The sequence below is a fragment of the Adiantum capillus-veneris genome, chromosome 8 (assembly GCF_014529385.1).
Source record: "Adiantum capillus-veneris isolate H3 chromosome 8, ASM1452938v2, whole genome shotgun sequence".
NCBI lineage: Eukaryota > Viridiplantae > Streptophyta > Polypodiopsida > Polypodiales > Pteridaceae > Adiantum > Adiantum capillus-veneris.
The window spans coordinates 130,168,666-130,195,472 of NC_140938.1; the positions used below are offsets into that span (position 1 = coordinate 130,168,666).

General features: G+C 48.9%; 1 protein-coding gene across 2 annotated transcripts in view; it reads right to left on the reverse strand.

Moving 5' to 3' along the window:
• Window positions 1-26,807, reverse strand: part of ITPK4 (inositol 1,3,4-trisphosphate 5/6-kinase 4) — a 152,954-nt gene that overhangs the window by 71,968 nt on the left and 54,179 nt on the right. The window contains exons 3-6 of one of the 2 annotated variants that reach the window (XM_086518514.1): window positions 19,084-19,285; window positions 15,739-15,821; window positions 15,500-15,568; window positions 15,219-15,421 (exon numbers count right to left, since the gene is read on the reverse strand). In XM_086518514.1, coding sequence (XP_086374640.1) covers window positions 15,219-15,421; window positions 15,500-15,568; window positions 15,739-15,821; window positions 19,084-19,285 — 557 coding nt within the window. Of the gene's footprint in view, window positions 1-15,218; window positions 15,422-15,499; window positions 15,572-15,738; window positions 15,822-19,083; window positions 19,286-26,807 lie in introns of both variants that reach the window. The other variant, XM_086518513.1, reaches the window with a different exon arrangement.

A 26,807-nucleotide genomic window follows, 5' to 3' on the forward strand; every position in this document is an offset into this window, starting at 1 on the left:
GTGAAGGATCAGGAAGCTCTTTTAAAGGAGCCAAGGCCAACTTCTTTTCACTTGGAATTGGCGGCTCGATTTGGAATTACGCCCGACAGACTGACACCACACGCAGAGGTAGTTCGAATGGCACCCGGATGGGATGTTGCCATTACACCGAGCATTGGCAAACTTTGTTTGCAATGATAGGGGTGTTCAGGGCACGCAAGTGACGTTCTACTCATGATCCCTTGGTACCACAAGAACTACACCGTGGTTGACTACTGGGCCGAGAAAGCGACTTTGATAAATAAAGGGCTTAGAGATTGTACTTGATGAACTTCAGTTTCTTACTCATTCTTTTGGGAGAGAACTGAATGTTGGATAAAGGTTAAATATGTTTTGACCTGATCAAAAGAACGCCAAGATTTTTCTCCACACTCATGCCGATTGCTTTTCAGAGGGCCTGAAGATCAAACCATTGATCTGATACCTGGAAGCACGCCACCGAATCGGCCACCTTATCGTGTGAGCCGAGTACAGAATGAAAAGATTATGAACCCAGTGAAAGTCCTCTTGGAAAAGGGTCTTGTCCAGCCTAGTACTTCACCGTATTGCTCTTCAGTGTTGTTGGTTTTGAAGAAAGACGGATCTTGGAGAATGTGCATCGATTATAGCGCTCTCAACAAAATCACCATCAAGAACAGATTTCCGATTCCTAGGATCGATGATATACTTGACAGGTTACAAGGATACTGTGGATATCACCAGATCAGGATAGCGCCAGGAGATGTCTACGAGACAGCTTTTCGGACGACTTTTGGGTTATTTGAGTTTTTGGTGATGCCTTTTGGCTTAACCAATGCTCCTGCTACATTTAACCGGATGATGGACAGGATTTTTCGAGAGTACAGGCTATTTGCTGGCAAGTTCTTTGACAACATCATTGTTTTCTCCAATGTTTTCCTACTAGAGATACACTTTTTGGGACACATTGTGTCAGCAGCAGCAGGAGTGCAAATGGACCCGGCCAAGATAGAGACTAGCCGTGATTGGCCCGATTTGAGGAATGTCCATGAAGTTAGAAGCTTCTTGGGACTGTGTTCGTACTACATACGGTTCATACGAAAGTTTGCAGAGGTTGCTTCCCCTTTGCATACCTTGACACAGAAAGGAGTACCTTTTTCGTGCGGACCCACAGAGGTGACTGCCTTTCGGACATTGAAAGAGAAATTGACTACGGGACCTATTTTGACTTTGCCGGACTTGCTGAAGTCATTTGAAGTATACTGTGATGCTTGTGGTCGTAGTCTGGCTGCGGTCTTGATGCAAGAAGGCCATGTCATAGCTTACGAGAGCCGTTTGTTCTCTAGGCCGGAGATGACAGCACAGATCTATGAGAAAGAGCTTTTGGCGGTTATCCATGCTCTTACTCAGTGGCGGCATTACCTACTCGGAGCGGATTTTACTGTCTTTACAAACCATCGGAGTTTGCGCTACTTCTTGTCACAGAAGTAGCTTTCGGAAAAGCAGATGCGGTGGGCGAACATCTTGTCACAGTTCCACTTCCAGATTGTCCATGTGCAGGGACAGAAGAATGTGATGGCAGATGCTTTGTCTCGAAAACCGTTGGTTCTGGCTGTTTCCGCGATACATCATTGGAGCTTCGAGGATATGGTCGATCAGTATGCCACAGATACAAATTTTGCATATATTTTCACACGGATACGGGATGGGGAGACAGTAGCATGTTGTGCGTTACACAGCCGTTGAGGGATAAGGTTATGACTGAATGCCACTGTCCACCTTTTACGGGTCACCGCGGCATTGCTACCACCATGAAGGGGGTAGAGAGATACTTCTTTGGGCCGAGACTCAAAAAAGATGTTGAAGAGTTTGTGCGCAGTTGCTTGGTATGCCAGAAGGTCAAGTTGACAGGCATAAGGCACAGGGATTGTTACAGCCTTTACCCATACCCACCCACCACTGGGAAAGTATTGCAATGGATTTCATTTTTGATCTCCCAAGAACACAGAATGATCATGATGATTTTCCGATTACATGGCAGGTCTGAGACAATTGTCTCCGAGAGAGACCCCAGATTTATGAGTTTGTTTTGGAAGGCAATTTGGGAGAACATTGGCACGCAGTAGCAGATCTTGTCATTGTTCCACTTGCAGAGATTGCCAATTGGGTGATTTTAGATTTATTGAAGTCTTGTATCTCGGATCAGAAGACTCAATGGGAAAAGAACTTACCTTTGGTGGAATTTGCCTACAATAACACGATACACTCTTCGACGGGGAAGACGCCATGTGAGATTGTTGAAAGTGCTGCGAAGGTTCCATCCTTCCTGAGCACGAAAGATTAGATATTTGAAGCGAATGAATATTCGCGAGATTTGGATACGGCTTTTGCCAAGGTTAGCGAGACTTTGCAGGAGTCTCAAGAACGACAGCAAAAGGCAGCGGATCGCCATCGTCACGACTTGAAATTGAAGGAGGTGATTGGGTGCGCTTACTTTTGAGAAGGCACGCCTACGAAAGAAAAAGGGAAAGGAGAGGCTTTTTCCAAAGCTTAGTATCGATACTACGGACCTTTCCAGATCACTGACAAGATAAATGATGTCTCCTTCCGATTGAAACTGCCAGATACTTGGAGGATTCATAATGCATTGCATGTGAGTCTCTTGAACCCTGTTAAGGGTGATGTGCCTGATGATGGGGAGCCTGATGAGCAACCCGAAGTGGAAGAAAACGAGGAGATCCTTGTTCCTGAACAGATTTTGGCACATAACGATACGAAGAAAGGTAAAGTCCGAAGGCGGTTCTTGGTTTAGTTCAAGAACTTTCCTACATTTGATGCGAAGTGGATGGAGGAGGAGGACCTAGCAGATACTCCTCGGATTGTGAAACTTTACCTCGATGTTTTGGTTTAGCATAGTCTACTCCAAACGGAACCCAGAAACTCAGCTTGGCCGAAGATCTGGTGTAGTGGGATGCACAAGAGGGGAGTTACTCCGCTCCTTTGTCAACAGATGCCTCGATTTTGATACTAAAGTCACTGATGTCTCTTTGAGCTTCAGGGATACTGAGAGCTGACAGTATTCTGTTGGATGACTTTATGAAATGGAATTCCTGATAATGATACTGATTTGTTCTTGACTTCTTTTGAGTGCAGGAACTGATAGCCGAAATGACTGCAGCATTTTGGTCTGATTGATCTCGAATAGACATGGTTGCAATAGGGGTTAGTCAATCGGACATCGATGAGGTCCCGATTGAACCTAGATGTGATTGCTAGCTACATTGCCGATAAATCATGGTCTAAGATCCGAATGAATGTTGAATGTCATGTGATGTCCTGTGATGTCTGGTGATGTCCTGTGATGTCCTGTGATGTGACTGTCGATTTTGTACATGTGCTAGATGTGTGTTCCTAGTACGTAGGTACTAACAGTCAGTGTCTGCTAAGACGGTTTATGGCTTTTGTTGGTTTTGCAGGCGTAATCACGGTCGATTACAATGCTTTCAAGAGGGGGGTATGTCACAAAGTGATGACGTGGCGGACAGAAAAAACCCTAATTTCTGCCAGAAACCCTAAAATTCCTGCAAACCCTAATTTCTGCCAAAAACACTAATTTCCAGAAATCACAGAGGCTTAAAAATAAAAAATAAAAAATAAATTATTTTTTTTAATGACGAGCTACGCGAATCTTGCTTTTTCTCTACGCCATGAGAAAGAGAGAGAAGTTGCTTTTTTTTTTTGTTTTTAAAGACTCTCTAAGAGAGAGAGAGAGAGAGAACTGATGCTTTTTATTTTTAAAAGCTTTTGGGGCTCTGCTTTTGGGCATCCCTTGTAACCTTTAAATTAGTGGTGAGGGCCTCACTTCTCAAAGCATTTGGACGCAGAGTCTGAGAGTGAAACCCTAGCCACTCTCTTGTACTTTGAACTGATTACTATAAAAAGAAATACCGAAAGGGGCGCCAGTCTTTGGGACCAATATCTCTAGGCACAGAACTCCGCCGGACCAGTGCAAATCTATTGTGATCTGTGAATTGTTTTGAATTGGTTATTTGGTGCTGTCGCGATTGATTTCTGACTTGGAGTGTCCAAGTCTGTTACATCACCCCCAATGCACCATTGCTTTGCCTATGGCAGAGACTCTACATTGTGAGACCAAAACTCTGCACGTGCATTTGCCACATTGGGCGCGTAGATGTTCAGGAAGGCCATAAGGCAACCCTGAACATGCATAGTAATCCACTGAGCCCTGCCTGCCACAATAATCTTTCTACCCACAATGGCCTGCTGCAAAGAATCCACAATAGTCATACATACCCCACCCTGGATGCCTCCATGTCCAAATGGAGCTGACCAAAACGTCTCATAGCGACCACGCAAAATCTGACCACACCGTATAATGCGACTCTCACAAAAATGATGTTCATGTAGCATAAGAATGTCAATCTCACCACCCACAAGGCATCTCTGAAGCTCCTGACACAGCCGACCCCGCTAACGCTGACACTGGGGCCCTCCTAATTCCTGCACGTTCCATGAGATGATCCTCATGGAGTCAATGGGAGAAAACATCTGCTGCCACAGCAACCAACCTCGCTATGTTTGAGGCCGGTTTGGATGGGGAGTAATCCGCATCCGAACGACTTCTAGACAAGCGCGATAGAAGTGACTGTCCGTCCCACCCATGCCCAAGCCGAGCGTGCAGCCCGAAGGGCCACATCCTCTGTCCAACGATCCTCATGTTCAAATACATAACAAGGAGAGCTCTGAGTGTCAGCAAACAAATGCACCACAATGTGCCTACAACCCACTACATCCGGAGGCGTCACGATGAACTTGGTCAGAGGCCAAAGTGTCTGCACCAGATCCGTCGCCCCTAAGTCCCCTATGTGGTGTGAGAACTCAGTAGCTTGAGTCTGGAGCCAGTCAAGAACTGTGTGCTGGGTCCACTCTGTAAAATCCCTGCCGCACAACAGGAAGGAAAAACCCACCGTCGTGTCCAAAGCCTCAATGCCTCTAGCTGCAAGAAAGAGGACATGGCCTCGAAAGCAAGCCTCCTCCAAGTTAGGAGAAGAGTCGCCCAGAAACCGAGTGAAACTGTAGTCGAAGAAGTCCCATCGTCTGCCAATGTCAAAGCTAGTCAAACCTCTAGGGACTCTTGCAAAAGGAGAAGTTTGCACCAAAAAAGGCAGCCTCAAGTGGGGCTGTCCCTCTCGAGCCACACGGCTCATAGCGAAAGCACTACCAAGAGATCGCCTCGCAACAGACGCGTGTCAAATCCCTGCGTCTAAGGAGGAGTGGTGGAGCGGTCAGAAAATGGGGCTGTGGGCCCCACCAGGGAGAGAGGAGGGACGAGAGGCGAAGGTGGAGGTGAGGGAGAGGGAGGAGGCAGGGGAGGCCGAGCGGCAGCGTCGGAGGGAGGAGGGGGTGGAGGCCTCCTCAGGCGGGTCCTACTGAAGGGGGTCAAAATGATTTCTAGTTGGAACCCAGTGCTGCTAAGCTGCAGCAGGTCGGCCACCAGGGGAAGCAGTGGGGCGGGCCCGCCCCTGTCGACGACGGCCAAGCACCTGCTGCCAACCGTCAACTATCTGATCGCTGGTCTCAATCGAGGTACCAGCCTGTGCGTCCTGTGTATCTAGCTGCTGGGCTTGCTCAGCCTTTGGAGGCTGCGCATGCACTGTGGGTGGAGGTCTCCTGCGAGGAAAAGCCTTTGCCAAATGTCCCATCTGTCTGCAAATGAAGCACTAATTCGGGAGGCCCGAATACTCCACGCTCTAACAAAACCAGCCCCCACTCACCCAAGGTAGTAGGATGACCTTCGAAAGAGTGTGGGTGTCCCGAACCAAGACACGTACTGAAAGGATGCCGGCCACCTTGGCAACTACAGAGAATGTCGTGCGAGGTGTCTCCAGGACAGTCCCAATCTCTGAGCCTATCCTGGGCGAGTAGCAGGTACTCCTTCCTCAAACCAAGAAAGCAGACGGAGATGGGAAGGTTTGTCGCCTCTACCAGAACATCTGTAGCTGGATCAAAACCATGCCTCCACTGCCGAAAGTGGGCTCGAATTGCTCAGATGGCCAAGGGGCTCATCGCAATGACCTTGGATGCCATCTCGGAAGTCTCGAACTCTATCTGATAGTAGCCGCGTCCGAGGAACTATACATCCAAGATCTTGCCCACCTCTGCGAGAAGGCGGGCCTAGAGAAGATCACGCAGCTCTCCTCTGTTGGGTCTGGTGTAGAGAATCTTGCAGATGACGCAAGTCGCCTGAAGGCGTTTCACCTCTGCGGCTAGGCTCGCTTGCTCTGTCGGTGTGAGAGCAAGTTGAATGGTGGGCTCAACGGGGTCGGGTGAGGGGACTTCATCCGAGTCCCTCTGTGGCGGAGCTTGAGCCTCCATCTGTGTCTACTGCTGTGAAGAAAGGGCGAAGTGGCGTCGGCGAACGAGGGCCTCCTGATGGACCGAGCACGTCGAAAGTGCTATCGAGGAGTGGACAAGGAGGTGGAGAAGGGGCAATGGGGAGAAGATTGTCGTGGATAGAGATTTGAAAGCTAGCTCTCGACTCGCTGCTGCTGCACGCTCCCCCCCCCTTGCGCTATCGCTCCCCCTCACCCCCCTTCTCCTTCTAGCCCTCGCGTTGCCCTCAGCCACCCCCGCGCTGCCCCCCCCCCCCCCCCCCCCCCCCCCCCCCCCCCCCCCCCCCCCCCCCCCCCCCCCCCTCCCCCTTCGCCCTCGCGCTGCATCCCCTCCCTCCTCCCGCCTTCGCGCTGTTTCCCCCACCCTGCCCAGCCCGCCACCTCCTGCCCCTTGCTGCCCGCCGCCCTCCCGCTGCCCCCCCGACTCCTTGGCTGTTTTCTCCCGCTCCCCCCCCCCCCCCGCAGCCTTCTGTACCCGTTCTCGCCTCCTTTTTCCTTCCCTCCATCCCCCCCCCCCTTTTTTTTGTCCGCATTATCTCCGAAGGGTTTTCTGCGCCTGGCTCTGCAACACCTTTTCTTCGGACAAGTGTTCGGCGTTCTCGGCTGCAGATTGTTCTTCTCCGTCCGCTTCTTCGACTCAGCAGTAGACACAGATGGAGGCTCCAGCTCCGCCACAGAGGGACTCGCCTGAAGCCCCCTAGCCCGACCCCGCTGAGCCCACCATTCGACTTGCTCTTTCACCGACAGAGCAAGCGAGCCTTGCCGCAGAGGTAGAGCGCTTGCAGGTGACTTCTGTCATCTGCAAGGTTCTCGGCACCCGTCCTAGCAGAGGAGAGCTGCAAGACCTTCTCCAGGCCTGCCTTCTCGCAGAGGTGGGCAAGATTTTGGATGTCCAGATCCTCGGATGGAGGTACTACCAGATCGAGTTCGAGACTTCCGAGATGGCCTCCAAGGTCATAGCTATGAGTCCACTGGCTATCCGAGCATCACGCGCCCACTTTCGACAGTGGCGACACGGTTTTGACCCGACTTCGGATGTGCTAGTCGAGGAGGCAGACATCCCCATCTCAGTCTGCTTTCCGGGTTTACGGAGGGAGTACCTTCCACTGCTCTCCAGGATTGGCTCCGCCATCGGGACTGTTCTAGAGACACCTCGTACAGGAGCATCAGTAGCTGCCAAGGCGGCCGGCATCTCTTCAGTTCGAGTTTTGGTCAGAGATACCCACACTCTCCCGAAGGTCATCCTTCTGCCTCGAGTGAGTGGGGGTTGGTTTAGGCAGAGTGTGGAGTACTCGGGTCTCCCGAACCAGTGCTTCATCTGCAGACAGATGGGCTACCTAGCGCAGGCCTGTCCACGGAGGAGGCCACGACCTGCACCTCAGCCTCAGCCCAAGCCTGCCAAGGCTGGGCCGCAACCTCAACCAGCGACAGCGCACAAATTCTGAGCCACCCTCCGAGCCTGGGGCTCCACCGAAGGAGGGGTGGCAGCATGCCCATGGCCGTCGACGCCAGGGGCCACAACGACAGCCTGGCACTCAGAGTGGCCCTCAGGTGCCTACTCAGCAGCAGTGGGTTCCCACGGGGAACCGCTTTGGTCCTCTTGAGCAGGAGGAGCCCCCTACGCCAGCCTCCTCTTCCGCTTCACCCTCGCCAGCCCCCCCCACCTTCAGATTTCCCCTCTTCCTCCTCATCCCCTCCCCCGCCCTTTGCTCCCGCCCACTCCTCACCTCGCCCCCTTGTCTGTGTCGCCCCGCCCCGCTTCTCTTCTCCTCCGTCCCCCCCCAGCTCCTTCTCCCCCTCCTCCTTCTTCAGTACCACAGTCGACTCAGAAGACTGGTCCCTCGCCGGCGGCTAGGAGATCTCTTGGCAGCGCTTTTGCCACGAGTCGCCTAGCGAGAGAGGGTCAGCCCTTCTTGCGGCCCCCTTTGCAGATTCAGACATCTTCCCTTGCAGCTATCCCTCGTGGTCTGACGAGCATTGACCTCCGACGCCGCTGGGACTTCTTCGATTACGGATTCACTCGCTTTCTCGGCGATTCCGCAGCAGACCACGAGGCAGCCTGCTTCAGGGTCCACGCTCTGTTCCTCGCCGCTAGGGGGACAGAGGCCTTGGACTCAACAGTTGGTTTCTCCTTTCCCCTCTGTGGTAGGACCGAGACAGAGTGGTCCCTCGACTCAGTGGTGGGATGGTTGCATACACAGGTTCTCGAGTTCTCTCACCACATGGGAGAACTTGGAGTTACAGATTTGCTGCAGACTTTGTGGCCACTGGCCAAGTTTGCGGTGACACCCCCAGACTCAGCAGGATGTAGGCACATTGTGGTGTACTTTTTTTGCTGATACACAGTGTTTGCCTTGCTATGTATACATACATGAGGACTCCTGGACAGAGGAGGTTGCTTTACCCACGGCTCGCTCTGCTTGGGCTTGGGCCAGGCACTCACTACAGGCTCGCCTATCTAGAGGACGCTCGGATGCGGATTACTCCCCATCCAAGCCTGCCTCGAAGATAGCCCGTCTTGCTGCTACGGCAGTATCTGTTCTCTCTCGCTCCCCATGAGGATCGTCTCGTGGAACGTGCAGGGATTAGGTGGGCCCCAGTTTCAGTGACAGCGGGGCCGATTGCGTCAGGAGCTTTAGCGTTGCCTTGTGGGAGGAGAGATTGATCTCCTTATGCTTCAGGAGCACCATTTGTCTGAGAGCCGCATTCAGCGATGTGGTCAGATTTTGCGTGGACGTTATGATACCTTTTGGTCAGCTGCTTTTGGACCTGGAGGCATCCAGGGTGGGGTATGTATGACTATTGCGGACTCATTGCAGCAGGCCATTGTGGGCAGAGGGATTATTGTGCCAGGGAGAGCTCAGTGGATTACTGTGTAGGTTCAGGGTGGCCTTGTGGGCTTCCTGAACATCTATGCGCCCAATGTGGCGAGTGCTCCTGCAGAGTTTTGGTCACAGATTGTTGAGTCTTTGCCACAGGTTGACCATTGGTGTGTAGGAGGGGACTTCAACATGTTGGAGGACCCCTCTGACAGGATCGGAGGCAGCCATGCTAATGTGCATGGAGTCGAGTTAGCACCTTGGGAGAGGTTGTGTATGACTTTGAGGGTCTCGGATACATGGCAGCATTCTGGCTTTATGAGGCCTCCAGAGAGTCTTGCCTTCTCTAGATCAGACCGCAGAGTGGGAGGAGTGAATCTATCGCGGATAGATCGCTTCTACACTAGTGACCACTTCAATGACTTGGGGGGATCAATGGGCATCCTGGCAGGGACATCCTTCTCGGACCATGCACCAGTGATCCTCACAGTGGCAGACAGGCAGAGGAGTGGGAGCACGATGCTTCGCATCCCAAAGCGAGTCTTGTTGGACACAGCACTTAGAGAGAGGGTAGAGGCTCTTTGGACAGAGGGCATGGACAGCCAAGCTCTACCGGCAGACAGAATGGCCTTAGGCCTAGCTCAGCTTAGCCACTTTTTTCTCCAGGAGTCTTTGGCTCGACGGGCTGCAGCGAGAGAGGTGGAGCAGCGTCTCAGACGAGGCATTGCTTCACTACAGAAGATGCAGGAGCAGCATCTAGACAGTCCATGGTTGGAGTAGCAGTTACAACAGGCTCGACAGGAGCTTGCTTGCACAGAGGAGAGGCGCCATGAGTTTGCCTTTCACCAACAGGCATCTCAGTGGACTCAGGAAGGTGACAGAGTGACAGGTGCTTTTTTTGAGACAGTAGGACCTCGGCACTCGCATGCCAAGGTCAATCAGCTGAGGAGACCCGATGGGTCAGTTGCTTGTGAGCCTGAGGATATGCGTGCAGTTGCTACTGACTTTTACCGTGAGCTACTGTCGGCTGAGCCCCAGTCAGAGAGACAGGATGCATGCAGGGAGCAGGTTTGGGCGCAGATGCCTTGTCTTGTGACTGAGGAGATGCGCCAGAGGCTGGAGATACCTCTTCAGCTTGAGTAGCTGCACACGGCTCTTAGGGCCCTTCCTCCTGGTAGCTGTCCAGGTGAGGATGGGCTGACTCCCAGCTGCTTCTTGGAGTACTGGGACTTCCTTGGCCCAGATCTTTGTAGTGCCTTTCAGTACATTCTGCACACAGGATTGATGCCGGATAGCATGAGTAAGGGCCTGATTTACCTCATTCCAAAGGAGGGTGGCTCCTTGGATGAGATTCGACAGTGGCGTCCCATCACCATCCTCAACTCAGCCTACAAAATTCTTGCCAAGGCTCTGAGTTTGAGGATTCAGCCACTTTTGGAGAGCCTTATACATGGGACTCAGACAGGTTTTGTCAAGGAACGCAGTATCCTTGACAACATCTTCACTTTCTGGGAGGCTTCTGCCTTGGCACGTCTCCGTGGGGAGGACCTTGTGATTCTTCTTCTCGATTTTGAGAAGGCATACGACAGAGTTGACTGGGACTTTCTAGAGGGCACGCTTCGCAGGATAGGCTTTTCAGATGCTTGGATCAGAGGGGTGTCAGCTTTGTACAGACAGGCTCACAGTCAGGTGCTTTTGGCAGGAGGTAGAGGTGAGCGCTTCATGCTCACACGATCGGTCAGACAGGGTTGTCCTCTTGCCCCCTTTCTCTTTCTGTTCTATGCGGAGGCGATGAGCAAATTTTTGGTGTCACAGCAGGTTGGTTTGAGGGGCTTAGCACTCCCTATACGGGGAGATGAGCTTCTGGACGCTGAGTTTGCCGACGACTCAACCTTGTACTTAGAGGGCCAGGAGGCCAATTTACACAGGTGTGGGCAGGCTCTAGAGACCTTCTGCTGTGCATCGGGCACACTGATCAACTGGAGAAAGACAGTGGCTTTCTCGATTGGCAGTGCTCTTGTGCCAGAGTGAATGCCAGGAGAGGGTTTCAAGTGGATTCCTCCAAGGACTGCAGTTCGATACTTGGGTTGTCAGGTTGGTTTGGATTTGTTCCCCGAGCAGCAGATTGCTCCTCTTCTCCTGTCCATCAAGAGAAAGCTGTTACACTGGAGCTCAGCACGACTTTCGCTGGCTGGTAGAGTAGTAGTTGCCAACCAGGTGTTGTTGGCAACTATGTGGTACATCACTTCTTGCTGGATCTTCTCGAGTTCTTGTATCAGCCAGGTAGAGAGGCTGTTCAGGAACTTCCTTTGGTCAGGTCGCAACACTCAGGTTGCCCGAGCCAAGGTGGCTTGGTCGGTCATCACACTCCCTTGTTCTCAGGGAGGGCTTGGGATCATTGATCCAGCACAGCAGAGCAAAGCCCTTCTTGGGAAGTTCGTCGTCAGAGGACTTCTTCCAGGCGAGGAGCCCTGGAAAGAGTTCTTGCTGCGAAGGCTTCGTGCCAGGGTGCCTCAGTCAGGAGGCCCTTGGCAACCTTCGACCAGATGGATCTTTACAGTGTTGCGCCGAGTTGGTTTGAGCAGGAGATTGGAGGACCGATTCGCTGTGAGTTTGCTTCGCTCTTGGGAGTTCTTACGGCGTGGCCTAGAGCAGAGACAGCCGACATGCACGGAGGAGCGCCTACAACAGCCCCTCGTCTGGAACCCCATGGTTAGCACTCAGAGAGGCCACTTGGTTGGGAGTAGGCCTCATGTTTCTTGGGGTCCCATGGCAGCAGGTCCAGCGCGCTCTCTAGGTGACTGGCTAGAGTTCACAGGTTTGTCAGAGGAGGTGCAGGGTGTCCAGCTACAGGGCATGAGAGGGGTTCAGAGCATGTGTCAGGACATCTCAGAGTCAGTTCCAACTGAGTGGCTCACGCCTCTCGAGCCAGTAGCACCCCGATGGATGGGAGCCTTCACACGAATGGAGGTTCTCATCTCAGTCAGGGCTTGTTCAGAGACTGTCCCAACCCTGTTCTTTGAGCTTCAGGGTGGGGGACGATTACAGCGAGTTACAGTAGAGGCCCCGCAGGTAGCAGAGTGTTGTTTCCAGAGGATCCGAGTTGTGGGCATCTGTGGGAGGACTTGCGTCATAGACCCTGACCCAGCAGCTCTCGAGACAGGACACTGGAGGCTATGGGCTTGGGAGTGCTGTCCACTGGCACGAGTACAGTGGGATCCTGGTGAGTGGCTATGGAGGGACCCCTTCTCTTCTGCAGACCGCCCAGGAGTCCCTTTCTTTCAATACACTGTTCGGCTTGGACGTCATATACTTGCAGCGCAGAGAGAGGCCCGCCCCGCTGCAGCACGACATTGGCAGGAGGAGGGTCTCACAGTTGAGTTCTTGGCAGCTTTTTGGCAGAGGCTGTGGGACTCCAGACAGCCGAGACGCGTCACTTTGTTCCAGTGGTTGGTTGCACACAAAGCCACAGCACTAGGGAGCTGGCTTGTGCATAGTGGTCTCTCGGCCGCATGTACAGCCTATGACCAGTTGGTGGAGAGTCAGCGACACTGTCTTTGGGACTGTCCCTCGGCCCAGCAGGTGTGGCTACGAGTTCTTCGGCTGATGCCTGCCCTCTCCACGGCTTGACAGTACACTTGGGGGGCAGCGGCTTGGTCCACCCTCACGGACCTGGCACTACAGTTTGAGCTATCTTCCACCAGTAGGATGATAGTGATTAAGGGGGGGCGACCTACACTCCAGCCTGCTACAGACCTTACTCCACAGGAGTGGTGCAGTGAGAGACAGGAGTGCTGGGAGCTCATCAACGGCCTAGCTCTCTGGTTCATCTGGCGGGCCCGTTGTTTCCGCATCTTTGAGGCTCGCCCTGTGCCACCAGCAGAGACTGTTCGTGACTTTTGGCTAGAGCTGATCCATACTCTCAGAGGACAGCTTGAGGGACTACAGGGCAGCTCCGACCGCATGCGGGAGCGCCGCGAGGCTTTCCTTCGACTCTGGCGCCCTGGGCCTTTCTACACCATGGTCCAGGGGGTGCTCAGATGGCACTACTGTCCACCTGTGTGGCTCTTCCCTCCTCCCATCTCTTGATTTAGCCCCATTGTATATATGCTGTTTTTTCATTGGGAGAGTCTCCCCATCATGCTTGTTGTAGCCCTCTTTTGCAGAGGTGGATGTAGCCCTATGGGCAGGTTTCATTAACTAATAGAAGGATCTTTTTCTCGGAAAAAAAAAAGGGGGGCAATGGGACGGCGGGCAGGACGGCGGGCAGGCAGGCGGGCAAGGCAGCGACAGGCCTCGTCACCCTCCCTAGGGAGGAGGGATCAATGGCTCACAGTAGGCGTCGCGAGGTGGGTGCAATCCGGGCCGTTCGATCGTCGTTTGAACTACGTGTAAACTAAGAGTGAACTCGGGAGGTATGTGCATCACACCGAATTTAGTGTAAACTCGGTGTGAACTCAACATGAATAAAGTGTGAGTCTGGTGTGAACTGGGGAGGGTCTGCACACCACACCAAATTTGGTGTGAACTCAATGTAAACTCAGTGTGAACTAGGTGTAAACTTGTTCGCGACGCCGTGATCTATAAACTTACCACACAAACACCTTTCAACGAGCGCGCAATAGCCTAGTGGTTAGAGTCAATTCCGTGGGGGAGAGGGTAGCGGGTTCAAGCCCCGGATTCGAGAAAGTGAGAAACTTTTGCATTCCATGGGCAATCTAACGGTCACAATCAATCGGTGATAGTGAGCCATTGATCCCACCTTCCAAAAGGAGGTGTCAATTTGTAACGAGGGCAGGCAGGCAGGCGGGCGGGCAGCAGGCAGGACAGGCGAGCAGTGAACAGGTAGGGAGGGAGGACGCGAGACAAGGGGGGAGCGCGATGGCGAGCAGGGGGGCAGGGGGGATGAAGTTTGAACAGCAGCGAGCGCGTACTAAGGCTCCTAGAGGAGATGGGCATGAGATTGCTTCCGGGCTCTCGCGGTTTTAGATTGGGCATGCATAACCACCATTTTTGGAGAGAACTTCAGAACATGCTCGTTGATTTTTTGCCCATTTCACCTTTACCTGATGGTGATCGCATGTCTGATTGGAATCTTCGCGAAATGACTTCTCAAGATATTTCTGCTTGTTGAGTTTATGCTCTTCTCCTACCGCAACCTTGGCTTGCTGGCCATTGTAATGCCCTTTGGCACATGCACAAATCTAATAATCTGGTGGAGGAAGCTTCTCTCTTCACTGTGGAATAGTCACTTGCCTTTGAAGGAGCGATTGTTTCTTTGGCATTGTTTGCTTGGAGTCACTTTTCTTAGGGCACATCATATCCACCCTTCTTCTGCGTTTTCCGGCGATGGTTTTCCACAACGGTTTTGGGCATTTGGCATTTTCTCACCAACATTGCAGCGATTCGCAGTCTTCTTTATGTGGGTCAGATATTGGGTTACCCTATGGCGCCAGCGTAATGGCTATACGCTCCATCACATTCATGCAGATCCCTTTCTGTTCTTCAAACATTCTCTTAGGCAATCTTTACGGTTCGCCATGGAAGTTGGTGATATCACCGCAGAGATGCATCAGCTTTCCTATGAATGCTTTTAGCCATGTTGTACAGCCGAACACTTCTGCGTTCTTTCCCTTGTATATGATCTTTTTGTGGGTTTTACTCGCCTTGAGGTTTCCCACTAGTAAATTAATCAACCTGATTTACAAAAGTGTGTGTGCGCGAGCTTGCGTGCATGTGAAGGCATGCCACTGTATACATATACAAAGTTACATGTATTGACACATAGTGAACAAACAAATAAGAAAAGTCTTAAAATTATGATCCCCCACATAAATAAGTTTGCCTTTCTTGGAATGTGTGCCCCCATAAAACAAAAAAAGCCATCTTTGTATGGCCTGTGAAAAAATCACACACACATGAAATACTCCAATCTTGCATGCTCAATCTCATCTGTACACAAAGACGATCGTCCAGAAAATGAATTTACCGTAGTGCTCGTTGCATTGCATCTGTAAATATGACCTGATCCTGCATCTGGCCTTGTGCTCCAAGAGCAACACTTGCTATTTCATCTGTAGGTTTATGAAGCATAATATCAAGTATCTCAAACTGCTTACACATTGACACCTCCACATTGACGGGGAGAAAGCAGAGATTCTTGTTGGTTATGTGGATTGGGAGGGCACCCCGCTGCCATGACGCAAACAAACTCAGTCTTACTACATGCAACCTGAATCAGAAATGTCATTTTTAGCTCATGAACAACACCTTTAAAAAATCCAGCTCTCTGCTCCATTTCATCGAGTATCCAGCAATAATGACTTCGTCACCTACGTCCTGCTGAAAAAATAATGGTAGACGGGTCATTAGCTCTTAGAGGTTGGTGATCTCCTAGAATTCTATTATGTAAAAATTACTTTCTAAACAACTTTCGTGCCTATTGCAGCCAAGTTGAGAGTTCTCTTTTGCAACCAAACGAACCAGTCAAACCTACTGGCATATAGTACCTTGCTTATATGAGCGATCTGACAATAAAGTTCTTGAATAAGACAGATTGTCTTGTCACTTAGCCCTTCTAAATCCGTAGAGTCTGGCAAAAAACGATAGTTTTTCATAGCATGTTCTCAACAGTAACTTACCAGCCACATAAAAAATTAAGCTGACAAATGGTTTAACAAGGCCAGAGGATAACTTATCAATGATCACAATGAAAGAGCAGAACAAAAAAATAATAATACAGTAACTACTTGACCCAAAAGCACTTTAGAGTGTGAGAAACAAAACCATGCATGAATTACTTGAACCAAAAACACTTTCTTTTTTAATTAACTCAAAATGAAAAAGGTAAGAACAAAAAAAAATTGATCTGTATGAGATGCTCGTTGCTGTTCTACGCCATCACCCACCTCCCCCCTCGCATTGCCCCCTTCCCCCCCTGGTGTTGCCCTCTCCCTGCCCTGAAGTCTCTCGAACTGACCCCTAAGAGTATGGATCAACTCCACCCAAAAGTAGCGAACAGTTTCCGCCGGTGGGACAGGGCGAACCTCGAAGATGCGGAAGCAACGGGCCCGCCAATTGAACCAGAGTGTCAAGCCATAGACGAGCTCCCAACACACCTCTTTCTCATTGCACCACTCTTGGGGGGTAAGCTCAGTAGCAGGTTGAAGTGTAGGTCAACCCCCCTGGATCACTATCATCCTGCCGGTGAAAGATAGCTCAAATTGTAGCGTCGGGCCCGTGAGGGTGAACCAGGTACCAATACCCCAAGTGTACTGCCGCGCTATGGAAAGAGTTGGCATCAGCCGAAGAACCTGAAGCCAAACCTGTTGTGCCATGGCACAGTCCCACAGACATTGACGCTGACTGTCCAAAGGATGGTCACAAGCTGCACAAGCTGCCCAAAGGCCACTATGTACCAACCACTCCCCACTGTTGTAGCTCTATGTGCAACTAGCCACTGGAACAATGGGACTCGCCTCGGCTGTCTAGAGCATAGTCATAGGGCACGCCCATTTTTTTTGGGCTTCCCGTCCCCACTTGCCGTCCCACTCTCTTTTTTACACTAAAAATCCATTTGAGCCCCATCCCCCGTCCCCAAACACGTCCCTTGTGACTATGGTCTGGAGTCCCACAACCGCTACCAAAAACCTGACAAGAACTTAGTTGTAAGACCCTCCTCCTGCCAATGAAGTGCTGCAGCCGGACAAGCCTCTCTCCGTGTTGTCAGTACGTGTCGCCCCAGTCGAACAGTGTACTGAAAGAAAGGAATTGCACTCGTGCTAGAGGGCAGCTCTCCCAGGCCCAAAGCTTCCAGTGGCCTGTCTCAAGATCTGCTAAGATCTGTGACCCTCCCAAAAAGCGAAGATGTTGTCAAGGATACTACACCCCTTGACAAAACCTGTCTGGGTCCCATGTATAATGCTCTCTAGTAGTGGTTGGATCCTCAAGCTCAGCCTTTGCTAGAATTTTGTAGGATGAGTTGAGGATGGTCATGGGTCACCACTGTCGAATCTCATCCAAGGAGCCTCCCTCCTTCGAATTCGAGTAGATCAAGCCCTCACTCATGTTGTTAGGCATCTTGTTAGTGTGCAAAACGTGCTGGAATGCGCTGCAAAGATTGAACCAAGCGAGTCCAGTATTCCAAGAAGCTGGGAGTCAAACCATTCTTCTCGGACGACTACCTCAGGGGGGTGCTCTGAGGGCCTCAAGGGGAAGCTCAAGTCTCTGTCGCATCTCCTTAGTAACAAGGCAAGGCATCTGTGCTCAAACCTGCTCTCTGCATGCGTCAGGTCTGACTGAGGCTCAGCTGACAACATAGCACAGTAGAAGTGAGTAGCAACTGCACGCAAATCCTCAGCCTCTGCAGCAACTGATCTGTCGGGTCTTCTTAACTGGGACACTGGTGTGCCCATGGCATGGCCCCACTGTCTCAAAAACTCCCCAGTAACTCTGTCACCCACCTGGGTCCACTGAGATGCCTGCTGATGGAAGACAAACTCATGACGCTGCTCTTCAATGCTAGCCAACTCCTGCCTAGCCTGCTGCATCTGCTCCTCTAGCCGGGGATGTCTGGATGCTGCTCCTGCATTCTCTGCAAGGAAACAATGCCACGTCACAGACGCTTCTCCTCATCTCACACGAGATGGGACCACAGATGCATGCAATACTAGCGGCACCCGGGCATGACGCCGCCATTACACTTGTCATTGGCAAACTTCAGTTGCATTGTCAAGGATACTTAGGGCATGAGGAATTTCATGTCATGCCTCTTGAAGGGTGTGATGTATTTTGGGGTACCACAAGAACAGTATCGTGGTCGACTATCAAGCCAGAAAGGCCACTTTGGAAAATGATAAGGGTAGAGATATCATCCTCGATGTAAAGTTAAAAGCCATCATCTCAGTAGTTATAAGGATACATAGCTATTACATTACCGATAGCTATTACATCGGTAATGTACAGCTATTAAGCAGATTTGTACGTCATCACACGCAGATGGAAGAATATAGAGGCAGAGTAGAGTGATAATATTGCTTGTTTCAGGAGGGTTTGGGCAGCTAGGAATTGTCATGCAGTTTGAGAACTAGCGATGCTTGGGGTTTTGAAATCAGAAGGCACCTGATAGCCATCTTATGGGAAAGCAGACCTCCTCAGCTAGGCCCATTCAAGTATCACACAATCAATGACTTCATCACACCCACGCCAGCTTCACCAACATCAGCAGCGATACATCATCAAGGAGTTTCCACTGCTAGAGGTCACACTGGATAGAGCAATGACACTAAGACGAGTTAAGACACCCACACCATCCAAAGCAGCAATCAAACACCCTCGCATAAGACACATCAGAGGTATTATTGAGCACTGGGGGGAAGGATTGCCAAGGCATCTACATCACACGCAGATAAACCTTCCTCGCGAGAGACGCTTTCCACTAACATCGAGAGACGCTTTCCACTAACATCTTGTATATTTGGGACCATCAACACAATTTGAGACAGATGGTTCACAGCCTGTAGCTTTATGCTTGTCTAATTTTTCCTAGCTGAAAGAAAACTGTATGTACTACTTTGGTCTCATAGACCAAATTGGCCTTTGGAAACCTTGTTATACTCTTCCTTCCTTTCTTTCTTTCTTTCTTTCATGATAGGTTTCTCCATTTGGGAGCCATGAATACTCAAAACATAATGTCCCCTGTACAGACTAGTTCTATTAGAGCTTGCAATGATCATCTTTTAGTTTGTTATGAACGTCAGTTTTTCCTTATTCAGACACAAAAGCCTGCGAACAGGAAACAAAACGAACAGCATCACAAATGGTAATTTTTCATAGACATGATTGCAGACTTTTACCTGAAGGTAGGCAGATGTGCCAGCCTTGACTGACCAAGTTGCTTTTTAAAGGAGCTTCCAACAAAGGTGTCAAAAATACACACTCCGAAACATGGAGTTCCCATGCTAGAGAAAGCTCATTCAAAACCTCACTAATACGATCATCACTTGTGTTTTTTGAGTCAAATGAATGACCTGATGGCATACATTTTTCAATTCTTTCCTGCATCCCAAACGAAACTAGTCAATAACTACTTAAGTCCCTCAACAAGCTCACAAATGGAACCTAAGAAAGTCTCACAATTATGCATGTTCACTCAATTGCTAGTGGAAAGAGCTAGTTCACTCAATTGCTAGTGGAAAGAGCTAGTTCACTCAATTGCTAGTGGAAAGAGCTAGTTTCTTGAAAATTCAAATAGCAAGTTTCTTGAAAACACAAATGACATGAGCTTCAATATTCTGTCTAAACAACTCTGAAAGCAAAGAAACACAATCGCTTGCTCTAATCGACATTTCAGCAATTGTTTGATGTAGGTTTCATCCCAAAGCACAAAACAGAATTTCTGCTTATATCGGGTTTATGAAAGGGAGTATGCTGAGATGAACACTGGAAGATAAGATACACCATGAGGGGATACATGACATGTTAAAATTATGCATCTCAAGGAATGCACAATGCGATCCTACTTATTTACTTTGTCATTTTTAGGTATTTATTTTATTTATTTGACATGAGTCTTGGCTAGGGCAATTCATGTGAGGCGAATATAAGACCCCCAAAGAAGTATATAAGTACGCTCCCCCCATTGTAATAATCATTTAATTCATTGCCTTGGTTGGTTGGATCAAGCAACTCTCTCTCGCTTTCTCTCTCCCTCGTGCATTCTCTCTCTATCTTTACGCTTCCGCATCATCTACTTTGACCAGCATTTTTTCCTGTGAGGAGCAATTGGTACGGTAGGGTTTTCTAATGTTGGGTTCCCAAAGGCTGATCGGTAATGATTGACTGCTTGGGTCGCCTTGGAGCGTTTTCTTCACAATGCTGATTTTTCTCTCGAGTCTCTAAAGCATAGTGGTTCAATTTTCCATAGAAGTAGTGTTTTTAAAAACACTGGCAGTGGTTTGTAAATAAACCATAAGTCGCTTTTATTTTTAAAAGAAATTATACGCTCGTATTTACACGCAACAAGGATAGACTTTTGAAATCGACTTCTTCTTACTCCCAAGATGGCACCCCCATGTTTGAACACCGATAAACTTTTCGGAGACAACTATGCTCATCGTCAACGGCATGGAAACAAGACCCATGAGGTCCAGTAGCAACAAGTGAATTGGACTTCATGATGACGAGTATCTTCAATCATGCATTGATTGGGATGCGAGTAATGAGAAGGTGATGTCAGACATGATACGAGCACTCTCGAAGGAAATTTCTCCCGCAGTACAGACTTTGGAAACTACAAGTAAAATGTGGTCAAAGCTCGAAGATATATTTGATTGAGAATCTATCATGTGAGCGGCCAACCTTTTTGGACGATTATTTTCCCTCAAGTTTGAAGCCCGGAATTCCATGCACTCATTTCTAATGAAGAAAAAAGGTCATCCATGATCAACTCTCGCCTATGAAATGTGCATTGACTAGTACTCAATTAGCATTCTTGGTCCTTATGAAGTTCCCTAGGGAGTATAAGATGGTGGCAAGGGCATTACGCTTGCAAATCACGCAAGAAAAGCTAGATTCTGATGATCGTTAGCGGGATTATGGGCAGGGTGTGTTCCAAAGTTCATCGTCTTGAAAATCTTTGACGTGATGTGTACACAAATGGCGATTCTTGGATGTGATATAATAGTTCAACTTTCTACGAGGCGATCAATGCTCAAGTTAACATTTTTTTATGGTGACAAGAAGTTAATTGCAAATCCGAGCTATATCCAGTAGCAGGCCAATGTTGGGGTGCAAATCCGCCCGAGCTGTATCCAGTAGTCGGCCACTGTTGGAGTAGCTTCTTCATCGACTTGGTCTTCCTACAAATGTCCACTATGAGCTGCACGCAGGGTGTTAGACCCCTACCTGTATCTATCAGTGTTCACTTTGTTCCTTAATGGTATTGTAGAAGGCGTTAATTCATTTTAATTTGTTTTGATTTTGCATTAGCTCTCATTTTCAAAGGATTTGTTTTGTGCAACCGTCTACGTGGGATCTCACCTCTGCTTAAAGCTCTCATCATGAAAGTCGCATTTTTTGTGGAGTTTTGTCAAGAGAAATCGCATTAAATCTCTTCTTTTTTTTGCAGCCTTTGTGTAGCTTTTTTGTAGGATTCAATGACAATCTCATGCAAAAACTAAGGTCCTATTGCAAACTTTTACCGGGCAGCCCTCAAATCTACCCCTCCACTCAAGAAGAGACCTCCCTACGGGCGCAAAATCCGGTCTAGATCTCGTACTCCTTCAATGTTTTTCAAATTTTTGTTGCATTTAAAAAAAAACATTGAACTCTGTTAAAGCTATGGCCTCTCAAGTGAATGGCCCAATGTGATCCCAAGATTTATTATGGCTTTAGGTATTTATTTTACTTATTTGTCAAACTCTGGATACGGCTATTTGCTGAGGTGAGTATATAAGCACACGTAGTCCCCATTGTATAATCACTAATTCATTGCCCAGTTGGTTGGTTTAGCAATCTCAAGAGAGAGAGCACACTATCACCACGTTCTGTGAGAGCAGAGAAACTTTCTAGAGTCAAAGATGACTTAATGTATGAGGAGGTACACGTGATGATTAAGGCGGAGCTGAGCCTCTTGAGGGGTGACATTGAAAAAAAAAGCTATGTATGCATATATGAGGAAAGAATTGGACAAAGAGATGCTTAAAAAGTGTGACGAGATGTACGCATCATTGAAGGCCGAAATGCAGACGATTGTGACGGCCAAAGCGAATGTAATGGAATGTATGACGCAGAAAAGATTAGAGGATGCAATCGCTATGTTTGAATCCTGGAAATCAAAAACGAAAGAAGGCATGAACGTAAAGAATGCATCGATCGAAGCACTTAAGGGAGACCTTGCAGCTTGCAAAAATACCCCCGCAAAGGAGGCAGAAAATCAACCCTCAATGATCAAGGATCTCAAAAGCATTAAGGAGCAGGTGAAAACTTTACGAGAAGAGGAAGAGCGAAAGGCACGAACAACCTCTTAGTGGGGGGAGCACCTATTCAAAACGCAAGAGAAGGTTGATAAAGTTGAAAAGTGGAGCAAGGACGCAAAGAAAGGAAAGGATTAGATGCCTGAAGCCACACTGACATCAACTATCATCAATATGACAATTGAGGAGGAGCAAAAGAGAGAGACTAGAGCCCTTCATGTGCGTATTATAGGTCTCAAAGACACTGGAAAAGTAGAAGAAGAAGTGCAAGAGCTCTTGAAGCGCATGGGTATTTCTGAACCCACACACAAATGTGCTTGGAGAGTTGGCAAGAAGGGAAGTGATGAGAAAGGAAGGCCCAAGGAAAGAGCACTCATTATACGTTTCCCTACATTGGAAGCTAGGAAGGAATTCCTGAAGAAGTGACCAACACTCAAGCAAACTGGGATATTTTAGAGCGATGACCTCACTCTAACACAAGTAGCACACATGCAAGAACTGATGCCAGAGATTAAGACGGCGAGGGAGAAAGGGAAAATAGCTTTTCTACAAGGGAGGGAGAGTAGTGGTGTTGGAAAAACGCACCGCATGACGGTGCGAGACCTATGGGACCAACCTTAAAATGGTAGCATGGAATTGTAACGGATCAATGAAGCTAGATGTGGGTGCATTTGAGGATAGCTTTAAGGGAAGAGACATTATTATTTACTCGGAAGCGCATCAAACTCCTGGTGCCACATTCCCTAGGCATCATCTCTCTACACCGTCTCGAGGCAGCCACCTCTTCAAGATCCGCCAGAGCCATGCCCACACACATGTGCTTTCTTTACCGCCCAGGAGATAAAGAAAGCCATTGACAGGATGAAGACTAGGAGAGCATATGATCACGATGGCGTGGTAGCAGAGCATTTTATACATGCCAAAGATTTGCTTGCAGACCTTCTAGCAGTGATGTTCAACCGTGCCATATGCAAGGGCCTACTTGATACCTGGAGTTTGTCCACGATTGTACCTATCTTCAAGTCAGGGGACGCTATGGAGCCTGGGAACTACCCCACTATCATGATCGGACACACATTGGCACGGTTATACGCATCCATCCTTGAGCAGCAATTGAGTAGATGGGCAGAGAGAGAGGGCGTATGGGCAACAAGACAAGCAAGTTTCAGGAGAGGTTTCTCTACTCTTGATCATATCCTGACACTCAGAGCCATTATTGAGGAGAGGAGATCACGCGGAGGACGGCTCTATTGTTGCTTTGTGGACTTCCGCAAAGCCTTCCATACAATGCCCAGAGCTAGATTGATGCGCAGATTGCAAGAGATGGCAGTTCCAAAACAATTGATTGGGGAATCATGGCTCTATACAAGTCAGTAGTGGGGCATGTACGCACTCTAGAGGGGATTTTGATTTGGTTCACTCCACTATTGGGGTGAAACAGGGCTGCCCGCTATCTCCTACACTATTTGGCATGTATGTGGATGAGATTGCTGACTACATTGAGAGGGATGGTGATAGAGGAGCACAGTTGGTAGGGACATGGATCCCACTACTGTTATATGTTGATAATATTGTGCTGATTTATGACTCCCCCGGGGGATGCAGTGTCATTTAGATGCTTTGTACACATTTGCCCACATAGTGGATTGTCTGTTAACCTGGTGAAAACCAAGGTTATGGTGTTTAACACCACACCACAATGGGTCAAGAGGTCAACACCTACTTTTACGTATGGCCAAGAGACGGCGGAGTATACATATACATACACCTATCTTGGGGTAGTCTTCAATGGACCTGCATTTTCATTGAGGAGAGCAACAGAGACTAGATTGATGAGAGCTTATGCAGCCCTGGGAGGTTTGGAGAAAATATGTTTGCAAGTTTAGTTTCAGGAACCTCGAATAAAGCTGTCGCTTTTAGACACTCTAGTGGCTTCAGCTATGCTCTGTGGGGTTCACATTTGGGGGCCCTCAATGGACCACCAAGGCAGATCTGGTAGCATTGATGGATGGAGATGCATGAAGAGGCCTCTAATCTCTATGATCTCTCGGATGATTCAGGCTAAGGCCTCGGTGCCACATGAGATTATTCGGGCTGAGCTAGCTGCCCTTCCTCTCGTAGTTGAGGTCCTTACTAAATCAATCCCCTTCATGCATAATTTATGGGACCTTCCCAGAGACAGATATGCTCGGCTAGCCGGTCACGCGCACATCTAACCCTATGTATACGTGGACAAGCTACTTCTTGACATGGCTTCAGTTCAATTCAATTCAATTAGAATAGGAAGTGTTCTGGCACTTTTGTGAGTCTGTTCGCAGACCGTGCATGTCCATACACTTAGTGTAGATGCATAACCTCTAGGAGCACTTTTACAGTGCATAGACCTATTTTCCCTATTTTTGACATTTTTCACTTATTATTTTTAAGTGACTTTTGTTGGAAACTGGGTAGGGCAAATTCACTAAGCAAGTACATAAGAAAACCCTAGTGCTAGCATTTATGGCAGAAGAGGCAACAGGGACCAGACATCCACAGTGCACCTTCTCAAGCAAGACCCCCCAAACTAAAGACCTAGCGTTTTTGCATGATGCAAGCCTAGCGTTTTCACACAGAACCAGCCCTAGCGTTGTCACATGGCAGATCAGCCTCGGCGACAACAAGACATAGCAGATCAGCCCTAGCGTTAGCAGATTTTCAACGCAAGACAGTTTTCAGCCCTAGCGTTTTTGCATCAGCATAGCATTTTCAATTTTCAGCAGTCAGACATCGCAGAAGAAGTCCCAAACCTCGCAGATCTCACCTTCCTGCAGCAAATCCTCGCCGCACAGCCAAATCCAGTGTCGTTTGCAGATTCAGCCCAAAAAACGCAGATTTCAGGATCTGCATTTTCAACGCGTCGTCATTGCATCGTCGTCATCAACATCGCCACCGACATAGAGTCAGAATTCAGCAGATAAAGATTTGCAAATTTCAGCCCTTAGCGTTTTTAGATTTCAGCCTGTCCCGTCGTCGTCCTCATCATCGTCGACATCATCGGCAAGTCCAAAGCATTGTAGAGATTTATGCAATCAATAGTAGACCACTCCCGCCATAGAGAGTGGGGCCTTGGAAGGAGGGTTTGACAACATTCTAGTGTCGTATTCTTCTCTCTCTATCTCTAAGTCTCAGCACCTTCATTCACAGTGTTCACCACTTTGTTTGTGTCCATTGCACTCTCTCACTAAAGGAACGGAAGGCTCTCCCTTCCGTAAGTAAAAGGAACCTTGAGCACAGTTCGGGGCACTCATCTTGAGCAAAGTTCAACATTCACTTCCGTTGCACCTTACATAGCCCTTGAGTCATCCCAACAGCTAGCACTACAAGGGGACACAGCATGTTGGTATGGGCAAATGACATCATGGTTTCACACACACGGCTTCAGCATGGATAGACTGCCTCCATTCTAGTACTCCCCTTGGATGCACCCTCACACGAATGGAGACCACTAGACTTGTACGTCAAGATTTGATTCAACTAGATACCCGAAGCACATGGATATAGCCGGTACAAGAGTTGGGCACGAAGATGGCTTTCTATAGAGAGCATCTCCGCCAACTAACAAAGGATGGATATGTGATTAGACCGGCCCATATGGACACTCATTTATCCTCTGGGATACAATGTGCTATTGTTCAGATGTGCACATCATCTCATCAGCTAGAGATTGAGGCTGCACAGGATATGCCAGTTATGTCATATAGAGTCAGAGACAGAGTCACATCACATTTGTCATTGTCCGGTATACTACAAGATACAAGGCCGCTTTCACTATCTATTCAGAGAGGGCTTTGGACCGCTGGCTAGAGTCATGAGATATCAGGATCAGAGATGCCTCGGGTTGTTTTTGCTAGAGCTGCGCAAACACAGGGAAAGTCTCTTGAGGAGACCAAGTAGTGGGAGACATTTACAAAGGGAGATCACTGACTTCTTTAGAGCAGGGACCCAGCATGCTTTGCAGCAAACTTCAGAGCCCACTTCTACCAGAGGTATATTAGTGGACAGAGCCACTAAGCTCGGAAGAGCTAGACACCCATGTCTACGGGGGCGACCGCGACATCAACGGAGGCTCCACCAGAGAATCAGGACTATTCTAGCACGACATGGGAGATGCCCAGTACGATTATTTACCGAGGCGGACATTGACAAAGCTCCTCAACGACCGATGCAATACTTTCTCGGACAACGTCCGATACCAAGCATCCTCAAGCATGGATGATGATGATAATGATGATTTTCAAGCTGACGTTTGAGTCTTTTAGTTTTAGTCTTTCACTTTACTTCATTTTCTTTTTGTACCCACACAGTGGATTAGATTGACAAGGATCGTATCAGTTTGATCTCATAGGTCATTTTGGCCTTTTGAAGACGTTTAATATAACATTTCATTTCTCTCTCAAGAGGACACTTGAGATGCAAACAACACGTTTGATGCAACCTTAAGAGGAAGTCAAAGAATGTAGACGCTCTCTTATGGACTTGAGCAAAGTGGAGTATGACCATGTATTGAAAGAGGACAAATTTGACACCATGAGCCATGATGTATGCGACATAAAAAATGTCTTGGG